Below are 12,362 nucleotides of genomic sequence, written 5' to 3'. Positions count from 1 at the left end.
ATCCTTCAGAAATCATTCTAATTTGCTGATTTGATACTCAAGTAACATTTCTTCTCATTTATCAATGTCAAAAACAGTCATGCTGCTTACTATATTTATGGAAAACATGATAGTTTTTCAGGATTCTGTCAGTAGAAAGATGTTCTAAAGATCAGCATTTATTTGAAATCTTTTGTAAGATTTTAAATATCTTTACTGTCACTTTTGATCAATTGAATGCATCCTTTCTGAATAAATGTCTGGCATTGGGTACAGATTGTGGTGTGGTCAGTCATTTTAAATGATCTGTGTCCGCAGTAGGCAACATATTTTTAATTTAATGTATCTAATTCAGAAATATTGTGTACAGCCTTTGCTATCATTATACTGTATTAAATATGTTGACATTATATTAGCATTTAACCACTCCGCTATTCAGATATCAGTATTTATCATTGAAAAACCCGACCTCTAATATTGAATTCACCTGTTCTATGGTCACGTGCATATTTCAGCTAATTTAACTGCTTCGACCGCTGCTCATCCATTCAGATCTTTGAAAAGGAACTGTCTAGTTTATAATGTCATAATATGATGGTCATGTCTGTCTATTTTCTCATGATCATTTTTTTCTTGTTTTGCTGCTTATTGTACTGTATTTAGTGCAACAGTGCCTGCTCACTTTTTTAGCGGCCTTGGTTCCGGAACTTTTTTCCCATTCATTTTCGAAGTCTTTGTTACAGAGTTGTAAGCCATGAACCAAACCAATCATCTACAAGGTGAATCACAACATTGTAAACTTTGATTTTAAGCAAAAACATATTTAAAAATTGAAAAAAGGTACAAGAAAAAAAGGTCTTGAAGCATTACGAATCACATAATTGAACTAAAAAAGATAATTAATATAAAACTATTGATTTAAAGAGTATATATATATATGTACAGTATGCATATGTGTATATGTGTGTGTGTGTGTATATAATATATATATATATATATATATATATATATATATATATATATATATATATATATATATATATATATATATATATATATATATATATATTATATAGTATGTGTATATATGTGTGCACTGATCAGGTCAGCATACCATCGATTAACATCATTAGAGCTCACAGTAATTCTGGCTTTAAAGTTTTATAAGTCATTATTACAAATCAGTTCTCCTATGGAGAAAATAAATGGGATTTTCACATGTGAAACCTGACTGTTGCACTATAATTGTGTCTTTATGTGTATATATTGATTGTATCTGCTCTGAATTTAACTGTGCTGTGTGTCCCGCAGCTGATCGCTGTCTACGAGGAACAGGAGGCCCAGCAGAGGGGCGCCATGAGTCCCGGGAATGGAACAAGGACAAGTAGCAGCCTAACGGGACAGTCCAGCCCAGAACCCTATGACTCTGAACTCTCATGCTTCCAGCCAATCAAGGGAGGAGAAATTGAAGTCAACTCCTCTGCCCTCAAGTCCAGTATGTATGCAGTAAAAAAGATACAAGTACAGTCTGTAAAAAAAAAAAAAAAAAAAAAATGAGTAACAGTAATGTATTCCCATTAGAGAAACAGAGCTGTGATCAAACATATGCGCTTCTGAGTTAATGGTGAGTGAAATAATAGACTGCCACTATGAGAGATGATATTATATGGCATAATCGGGCCCTGTTTTAAGCTTGAAATGCTCTGACTCACTCATGTAGCTATGAACAAATGAAAGTGTTCCCTCTGCATTACGGCACTTGTTCATATTGAAGTATCACTTTTAATACAAAGTTCACCTTAACCCACCTCTGTGTCTCATATCTTTAAAATGTAATAAAATCTGCCTGAAGAATTTCACCATCAGAGAGAAAACAGTTGCTGCTGAGAAGTATGACACTTTTTTTTACTCAGGCATTTTTTCCATTTATTTGGACAAGGACATTTTCTCTTATTTCGGACAGATCTGGTATACTTCAGTCGTTTCGTTTCTGTTGTACTGCACCTCGGGGAACCATGTGTTTTTCATCTGGGCTGGTTTCACCTCTGCCTGATGTCATGCACACCTCCAATACAGAAAACACACACCTATTTCTTCTAAATGTCAGAGTGTGTGTGTGTGTGTGATTTAGAACATGTTTACACTCTGAAATTAAATCCTCAGTAAAATAAGCCAGGGAATCGTGTGTATGTATGTTCGTATGTGTGAGCGTCTTTGTGTCTCCTTGTAAATCTGCCCCTTTGTGTTTTAAGTTTCATTGTAAAAGTAGACACGGGGCTCGCAAAGTTCAGCGTGCTGGAAAAGTGGCTTTTTCTTTCGCTATTCAGGCATTCCTGGGAAGTGCTCGAGTTTCCTCGTCTCTACTTCAAGGTGGAGGTGTCAGTTGACTGAGTGATCTTTTCCTCTTTCATTCTCCACGGCTGTAAATATGCCGTTTGTCACGTCGACAGGGTCTGACATACGTCTGTATCTGGATCATTTGTTAAGAAGAGAGATCACACGTGCCTCTGCATATACAGACATGATGTTTGAGTGGGGAGAGAAAGTGGTAGGAGAGCGTTTGAAATTGTAACTCAATGGAGGTGTTCACACACACTGTATGAACATAAACTGGTCTGTGCGCTCTGTCTAGCAGAATGCAGGGGTCTCAAGGGGTTTTCACACCTGGCATTTAACATGTGTTTTCAATAGAGTACTGCAGTGATGACGTATTTTGTTGGCTTACCCGGCATCACCTGTAGTGTTGTTGTCGAGACCACCTAAACCGAGACCAAGACCAGTGTGTGTTGAGACCGAGTCAAGAGCAAGACCAGACTAGCACCCCTCAAATTCATCTAGAAGATCCACATTTATTGCTTGAGAAATGTCTTATTTTTAAAATTTGAGTGCTTTTAGTCTGAGACCAAGACAAGACCAAGACCTTCAAAAAATGGTCTTAAAGGGTTAGTTCACCCAAAAATGAAAATTCTGTCATTTATTACTCACCCTCATGCTGTTCCACACCCGTAAGACCTTCGTAAATCTTCAGAACACAAATTAAGATATTTTAGTTGAAATCCGATGGCTTCGTGAGGCCTTCATAGGGAGCAATGACATTTCCTCTCTCAAAATCCATTAATGCACTAAAAACATATTTAAATCAGTTCATGTGAGTACAGTGGTTCAATATTAATATTATAAAACGACGAGAATATTTTTGGTGCGCCAAAAAAACTAAATAACGACTTATTTAGTGATGGCCGATTTCAAAACACTACTTCAGGAAGCATCAGAGCATAATGAGTGTGTCGAATCTGCGCCAAAGTCACGTGATTCAGCCGTTGGCAGTTTGACACGCGACCTGAATCATGATTCGATACACTGATTCATTTATGCTCTGATGCTTCATGAAGCAGTGTTTTGAAATCGGCCATCACTATATAAGTTGTTATTTTGTTTTTTCGGTGCACCAAAAATATTCCTGTCGCTTTATAATATTAATATTGAACCACTGTACTCACATGAACCGATTTAAATATGTTTTTAGTACCTTATGGATCTTGAGAGAGGAAAAGTCCATTGCTCCCTATGCAGGCCTCACAGAGCCATCGGATTTCAACTAAAATATCTTAATTTGTGTTCTGAAGATTAACAAAGGTCTTACGGGTGTGGAACGGCATGAGGGTGAGTAATAAATGACAGAATTTTAACCCTTTAAGTTTAAAGAACTAACCCTTTAAGACCACTCTCGAGTACTGAAACAGTAATCACCTGGTTCCCTTGACAAAAACCCAATGGTATTTGGATTATTGCAGAAAATAAGCTCTGTGGTTAACAAACGTTTATGATTCTTACATGTTTTGTTCATCATGAAAATCTTTACAAATTAACACAAATTTAATGAATTTGGAAGACAGCATACACTAGGCAAAAGTAAAAAGCTATAAAACAGTCAAACAGCTTCAGCGTAAACACTATTAATCTTCAAACAACTCTTTCAGTCTTTGTTTAAACACATTTTTCCTGAAAGTTTGAGTTAGAATAGTTTGATTATAAATGTGTGATTATAAACTCAAAGAGGCTGTGAAAGCGTACTATTGAGTAGATGAGTTTACATAATCGGCCAATGTCGTTTAGTGTCCCAGACAACCTCTGTAGACCCATTTAGCCACTTTTTAGCAAACACATATTTCAAGACAAGTAAAAGCTTTATTACTGATGTATTTTGTGCTGTAGAATAAAATGTGAAAATATCTTGCGCTTGTGTAAACCACATATATTATTTCTGGCATTTATTCCAAAAACCATGAAAAATACATCATATCTGAAGCACTGCATCCGGGGTATCGTTGTTCTAAACACCACTTTAGAAGCGGGATTAGCACCGCTTTTTACCCGGGGTCTGTGTTGGGGAAAGTTATTTTTAAAAATAAGGCATTACAATATTGCGTTACTCCCTAAAAAAGTAACTAATTGTGTTACTTTTTATGAAAAGTAATGTGTTACATTACTTTTGCACTACTTTTTCTCACCTTGGCTTGCTTGTTTGTTTTTTAATAAATGTAAATGTAATGGCAAACATAAAGGCCTTTTCACACCAAAAGTGAAATGAAAAAGCCTCAGGCTGAAGGAAATGCATATTTACGCCTGTACAGTAGAGGGCGCAGCTCCAACAAACCTTTCAGCTGTGCTGCATTCTGGATTAAAGAAAAATAGGATACAGGAGAAGGAAGTTCAACACTCTTATTTCTGAATCTAAAGTAATTTTTGATAATTAGTATGGTTGAATTGGATCATCAAAGGTCAGCAGCAAAGACATTGGTTAATAAAGTGAGATTAAATACATTATATATGTGTGTAATTTAATGCAGTTCATTATTACAGGTTTGCATACAATTCTGAGATTGCATTTCACTATTTTTATTCATTTTGAGGAATACTGAATGGTTTTGTGCAAGTGAGATGAGCGCACACAATGCCTCTGCACTTAATTTCTCTCAACAAGGGGACAAGAGCGCTACCAGTCAATAAATGTGAAAAAGTAACTAGCATTGAAATTTGAAAATATTTTGTTTCAAATTGAAAAAGTAATGCATTACTTTACTAGTTACTTGAAAAAGTAATCTGATTACGTAATTCAAGTTACTTGTAATGTTACCCCCAACACTGCCCGGGGCTATGAAACCCTGCTCCGGAGCAGGGTTAGCACAGATTTTCGTGTGAACCCCGCATTGCTGTGCCAAACGTGTGCAGTGCAACCAACAACCAATAGCATGCCTCATAATTACATCCTTTGGACAGCACACTGCACGCTGTATGAACAATAGTAAAGGAGAAAAATGTCAAGTGGTGACAGAAAACGTGACAATTGGAGTGAAGAAGAGAACATTTCATTCTTACCTTTATGGTCTAAAAGGTCCATTCAGGAAAAACTTGATATTACAGTTGGCAGCATGAGGAAGCGCAATGCTAGATCCTTTATCCTTTAAAAATATTGTGTGTGGCATTCGTCCAATCAGTGACACAGACTCCACAAATATGCAAATAAGGATGCTAATCCAGGTCTGGAATTAGGAATGCACAGTGTGAAATGGCAGTTTATGAATACCCAGGATTAATTGTTAACCCTGGGTAAATCATGAGCAGTGTGAAATGTGAAGCAAGATATAACCCAAGATCCCATTTACCCTGGTTTAGAATGACCCAGGGTTTACTATTGATTGTTTATATTAAAAAGTGTAATTAAAAGGTATGAATGCATCCAAGATGTATTGCGATTAGGTCACTGGACGGGTGGTCAGGGACTGATTCGGCTCACATTCGACAAAGACTATAACAAACACTCTGCCTCTGCGATCTAGCTGCACTATTTTCTGTACACCCCCCAAAAATTAGTTTTTGTTGAAACTCATGATCCCTGCAAAGGTGATCCCTTCCAAATCAATGAGACGCACACCCTGGTATTTCCCCAAATACCCAGTGTATGGCCCGACCCCGCCTCTCTAAGTGGATTATTCCTAAAGTCTAAATGAATGCTCAGCACTCAGCCATCCATGAACAGAGGAAGAGCACACGTCTTCACAATCCAATCAGCCACCTTTCATTTAGTTATATGATGACCTGGGAAATCCCTGTTACCAGAGCAGCTCTCTAATACCATTTTATGCTCTATAGGTTTGTTTTATTACCACAATTAATTCACAAAGCAGAAAGGCAAAAAAATCTTTTTCAGCATTTTGAATTCATTGTTCATTGGCTGGGTGGGCAGAGGAGGAGGGTTGAATTTGATGTAGAATTTCACTATACAGTCTAAATCACGCATGCTGTATGATAATGCAGTTGCTTTTAGCTAGCTTTTATGTGTAGTTGCATGTATTACAAAGCATGTTAGAACATTAAAAATATATAAGGACTCATTGCTTTCTTAGTGTTGCCACATGGGGCGTTATATTGGGCATTTTTTTTAAAGATTTATGGCCAGTTATACTATCAGTTTTATCTTCTCTTCAGGGCAAATTTGTCATTGCAATAGTATGGAGAGGATCCAGTTTAGCAAATTAATTAAAGTTAGTTAAGCCTGTAGATATATTTATTGCTACATATTAAAGCCACTTTGTAATTCACAGTTAATATTAGTACAAGAAATATTTACAGTAATACTCTGCAGTTCAAACTTTTGGGATCAATAATATATATATTTTTTTCTTTTTAATGTTTGGAAAGTCTCTTATGCTCACCCGTCCCAAATTTGTTTAATCAAAAATACACTAAATACACAGTAATTGTGAAATTGTCACATCCTAGTCCAAAGATGGTGAAGAAGATTCAAATAGAAATTATTATTAAAACTAGAACAAAGGAAACAGGTGACTGAAGAGAAACAAACTAAAAGTTCATGAAACATAATTGTGACAAATTAGATGGCTGCCCCCGACTAAAGACCTTCTTCTTCTTTGATGAACTTTTTTGATCTAATTCAGATGTTGACTACTATAGTTGCATGTATATGATATTATTTTAATTACTTAAATACTGTGTGTAATGGGGGTGGGGGTTCAGGGCTGAGAAAGTATATAATAAATAACCAGTATTGGGCATGTTACTTAAAAAAAAAAAAAAAAAAAAAAAAAAAGTAATTAGTTACTTCTCTCAAATAGTAACTGAGTTACATCATTATAAAAGTAACTAATTACCAGGGAAAGTAACTACTGCATTACTTCATATTTATATTTATATAGGCCAATTATAATGTTCTTTTTTTAATTTCATCTATTTGATTATGAAAAGTGAACAGCATGAGTAAGATAGAAAGCATCATAAGATGTGTAATATATCGGGAGACATGGAGTGGGTCAGACATGATTTTGACCACTTTTGTTTTGTTTTGTAAAACAAAGAAAGTCTTTCTTTAAAGTGAATTTCATTTGGTAAAAATTGTATCTTAATTTTAATCAATGTTTCATCAACCAATTGCCTGGATTTAATATATAAGAAGCAAATGTAGCAGAGAATATAATCATGACAAGGAGGCGCCAGCGCGATCACTTGCACGTGAACTGGAGCGTGTTTTATAGGCTAAATGAACCGAAACTCAGCGTACAGGCTGCTTGCTTCACAGACATGAGAAATATATCTATAGAACACTTGAAATGTCTACTTTTAAATTAAATAATTCAAAACGAAAATAAATAAGCTACTCTCTGAATATGTAATCCGAATGAAATGTGCATTCTCTCTCTAGGCACATCCACTTATATTTATATGATTTAAAATATAAGCAATTTCATTAGTTGCTTTAGACTTTTGTACCTTGTTTGTATGTACAGAGGGTCTATGAGGGACTATTTACTCCTTAGAGTAAAGCAAATGCCTCATGGTTTTGCCAGCGTTGTCGTCTTTTTTTTTTTTTGGGTAATGGTATGCCAGAAGTGGCTGTTTACAAGTTCAATCAGTGAGTATATGAACTCATAGATCATTTTAATTTGATTTGAAGGGATGTTGTTATGGCACTGTGGGCTGTTTAGCACACATATGTTTGCACTAGTGATGTCTGCTTTGATAAGTATGCCCAGAGGTCTATTGAGACCAGCAGTGTCATCTGGAGTCTGTCAGTGAGTACACACAGTTTTCCCCACATGCTCACATCCTATGCACTTCATAGTGTGCTTGAAATGTTTTTATCTGTGTAGTTTGGCAGAAGGTTCATTCGGCAGCTCTGGTTCTGGTCAGGACATTAGACATATTAAGCTTTTCTTCTTTTTGTCTGTTGACTGAACTGCAGTATTTAATTCATTGCTTATCTTCTGTTAGAAAGGGACATTGTTTGTTTTATTACAGCAGACATGCTTGTGGTTGTTCCACATCTATTTCAGTGATATCTAATGAGACGTGAGCCGTTGGGAGGGAGAGGTTGTGTCTTTCAGACGCATTTAAACATTCAGCACGTTAAATGTTTGGCATTAGAATGCTTGAGTTAAAGCATGAAAAAGACTTTAGTTGAAAGACTTTAATTAGTTTGTCACACTGGAGCAGCTGTTAGACAGTTCTCATCACTCATGGGGCTCACTTTTAATATTAAGTTAGAGAAACGCTAAAGTTGCTCTGCATTCTTCAGTTGGAAATAGTTGGCATGTGAAAATTGGAAATGCTCATTTTGAGAGGAAGTGACATTGTTGGGCTGCTGAATAATTACTAGCGCAGATCAGAGCTTATGGGTGTTTCTTCAACTATGGGCACTTTTGGCCTTGTGGACATTTTTATAAATAATCTCTCTAAACACTTTTCAAACTCTCACTAGTTTGTTTAATTAATCTGTTAACAATGTCTAACAGGATATTAATCATTAAATTTATTATTATTTTTTTTTTTTGAAAGTCATGAACATTTCCACCACGGCATCATTTCCATCAAATCTCAAATCATGTTTTATGTTTAATAGCATTGTGGTGGAAATTACAATTTATACAATTTATGTGTCATAAATACACACAATTTTTACAATACACCGATCAGCCATAACATTATGACGACTGACAGGTGAAGTGAATAACACTGACTATCTCTTCATCACGGCACCTGTTAGTGGATGGAATATATTTGGCAGCAAGTGAACATTTTGTCTTCAAAGTTGAAGTGTTAAGGCTGATTTATACTTCTGCGTCGGATCTACGCCGGAGCCTCTGTGCCGTAGGCTATGTGTCTGTTTTCATTTATACTTCTGCGTCATTGTCCGCGTCGACGTGCATGCAGACAACTAGTAGGCAGTTAAACAGAGCTTCTCTCCAAGTGTTTTTGACACGGACCTGATTCTAGCAGACCAATCACAGCACTTGCAGTCCACGTAGAATTGATGCGTTGTTACATTTTTGAAGAGTTGCACGTCAGGCTACATCGTAGGCTATGCGTGGTACACACAGCCTATGGGCTACACTCGACACAGAAGTATAAATCAGCCTTTAGAAGCAGGGAAAATGGGCAAGCGTAAGGATTTGAACGAGTTTGACAAGGGACTGGGTCAGAGTGTCTTTAAAACTGCAGCTCTTGTGGGGTGTTCCTGTCTGCAGTGGTCAGTATCTATCAAAAGTGGTCAAAGGAAGGGAACGGTGGTGAACCGGCGACAGGGTTATGGGCGGCCAAGGCTCATTGATGCACGTGGGGAGCGAAGGCTGGTTTGATCCAACAGATGAGCTACTGTAGCTCAAATTGCTCAAGAAGTCAATGCTGGTTCTTATAGAAAGGTGTCAGAATACACAGTGCATCACAGTTTGTTGCTTATGGTGCTGCTGCATAGCCGCAGACCAGTCAGGGTGACCATGCTGACCCCCTGTCCACTGCCAGAAGAGCCAACAGTGGGCGCGTGAGCATCAGAACTGGACCACAGAGCAATGGAAAAAGGTGGCTTGGTCTGATAATTCACGGTTTCTTTTACATCATGGGATGGCCGGGTGCGTGTCTGTTGCTTACCTGGGGAACACATGGCATCAGGACACATAACGAGAAGAAAGCAAGCTGGCGGAGGCAGTGTGATGTTTTGAGCAATGTTCTGCTGGGAAACCTTGGGTCCTGCCATCCATGTGGATGTTACTTTGACGTGTACCAACTACCTAAGCATTGTTGCAGACCATGTACACCCTTTCATGCAAACAGTATTCTATAGCCTCTTTCAACAGCAGTGTTTCCCACAGGATTTTGTGTGACTGTGGTGGGTGGACATCGGTCCCTCTAGGGGGGTACATTTAAAATTTAAATGCATAAATCTGGTGCATTCTGAGTGCAAAATTAAGTGACTTGATAAATGAAGAAATTTGTTCTCTTGTAAACAATTTTGTGCTCTAAAAGTAATTTATTTATTAGTGATGGTAGGGCACATTAGTCACGTACACAACATACAGTGGGCTAAATGATAGTTCGTAAGTGGTCAAACATGTAGAGGATACATTTAAACCATTAAAATATGTTGCAAAAGAGGTTACCTTTGTTGAATTAATTTATTTCTACAATAATTAGTGGGGGCCTGTATCTATACATCTGTATTTGTGGAACTAATGGACTCTTTGATTTGTTAAACACAATCCAGAATGCACTAAACACACTACTTCATTATAGAGAAAAATAAAAAAAAATGTCTGAACCCCCCAAAAAATAAATAAATAAATAAATAAAATCTAGGTGACTATACAATTCAGCAGCAAAAACTATGCTAGCCTAATTCTTGGAAAAAAAAAAAAAAAACAACCTTTGCACAGCAACTTTATCAAATCTAAATATGCTAATAAAGTTTAAAATTACTATTTGTATTCTTATGAAATGAAAAAAAAAAAAAAAACTATTTATATTAGATTTATATTTATATGCGAATGTAAAGAATTGTATGTATTTATAATAATGGAAGACTAAGACGTTTATTTTAAATGTATTGTGCAGCTTTTTAATGGGGCAACAAGATATGATGGGTACGACAGAACAAAATAGGCTATTAATAATCAGCATAATATGATGCCGATTAATTGGCATGATAATGACAAAACAGCAGCACAAACCGCTTATGCGCATCCCGGGTGCAGAATGATGTGCTTAAAGCAATATGGAGTCACAGCGCGCAGTTACGCTGTGCTACGCATTGAAAAGTTCACGGCACAAAGAGAATCCCTGTGTATATCTACATCTAACAGTTTATTGATCATATGTTTCTTCTCACTTTTAATTTCCAGTTATTGTGCGTGTGTCGCGAATTCATAGTCCTTGTGTTGTGCGATCTAAGTCATTTTATCTACATATCAAGTATATAATGGGAATATATCATATTGGAGAGTTTTACCTTGCTTACTGTCATTACCAAACGCGACGCGCTGTTTGAGTGCTGAACAGAGAATGATTGACAGCTGCAGTGGAGGGAAGATGAGTTTCCTTGAACTTAAAGTTAACGATGTACATATTCTTCTGTCCCTCACTTGAAGCTATGAAATGGATTCAGATGACTTTGAATATAGTACACAAAAACATAATTGGTGCTAGTCTATTTCTTTTGCTCTATGACTCCCATTTTTTGCCGTATAAAAGAGCGCAATTATCAATCGGTTATTTAAATATCGCAACAGGCCTAATTTGAGACTGTGGCGGACTTTAATGCATGGGAAATACTGCAGCAGGATAATGCGCCCTGCCACAAAGCAAAAATGGTTCAGAAATGGTTTGAAGAGCACAACAACGAGTTTGAGGTTTTGGATTGGCCTCCAAATTCCCCAGATCTCAATCCAATTGAGCATCTGTGGGATGTGCTGAACAAACAAGTCCGATCCATGGAGGCTCCACCTCGCAACTTACAGGACTTAAAGGATCTGCTGCTAACATCTTGGTGCCAGATACCACAACACACCTTCAGGGGTCTGGCGGAGTCCATGCCTTGACGGGTCAGGGTTATTTTTGCCAGCAAAAGGTGGACCAACACAATATTAAGAATGTGGTTATAATGTGGTATATTTATAAATATACCTGATCGGTATATTTTCAAACTTCTTACATAATTTGAAAATAATTAGAGCTTGGTAAATGACAAAATAAAAATATTCTGTTCACAAGTTATAGTTTAAAATATGGAGTGAAAAAAAAGGATAAAACGATAAAATCTACACATAAAATGCTTTTAAAAATAATTAATATACATTTTTCTAAGTCTTCTGTTTTAATGTGACCTTATTACTAAAAGAAATAACTTTTAGACATAACTAAAATAAATCTGTTGGTTTTAATAAAAATCAAACACTGGGACAAGTGTTATTTGATTAATCTGAATTGCAAAGCATTCAGACTTTGAGAGTAAATCTGTTAAATGGATGACATGTTGGATTCATAAAGCAAAATTTTCAGATTTTTGTATTTATCTGATGGCAGATAAATATTGCCTT

The 12,362-nt window shown here is 36.5% G+C and overlaps 1 protein-coding gene across 3 annotated transcripts in view; it reads left to right on the top strand.

Annotated features, from left to right (window-relative positions):
• The window catches only part of pard3bb (par-3 family cell polarity regulator beta b), a 433,139-nt gene that overhangs the window by 104,698 nt on the left and 316,079 nt on the right, over window positions 1-12,362 (top strand). For all 3 annotated transcript variants that reach the window (XM_067410020.1, XM_067410021.1, XM_067410022.1), the window contains one exon: window positions 1,291-1,474. In XM_067410020.1, coding sequence (XP_067266121.1) covers window positions 1,291-1,474 — 184 coding nt within the window. The remainder of the gene's footprint in view (window positions 1-1,290; window positions 1,475-12,362) is intronic.

This window comes from Chanodichthys erythropterus, chromosome 14, assembly GCF_024489055.1.
Source record: "Chanodichthys erythropterus isolate Z2021 chromosome 14, ASM2448905v1, whole genome shotgun sequence".
Classification (NCBI taxonomy): Eukaryota; Metazoa; Chordata; class Actinopteri; order Cypriniformes; family Xenocyprididae; genus Chanodichthys; species Chanodichthys erythropterus.
The sequence above is the reverse complement of the archived record's forward strand: the minus strand, read 5'-3'. Positions and strand labels throughout refer to the sequence as shown.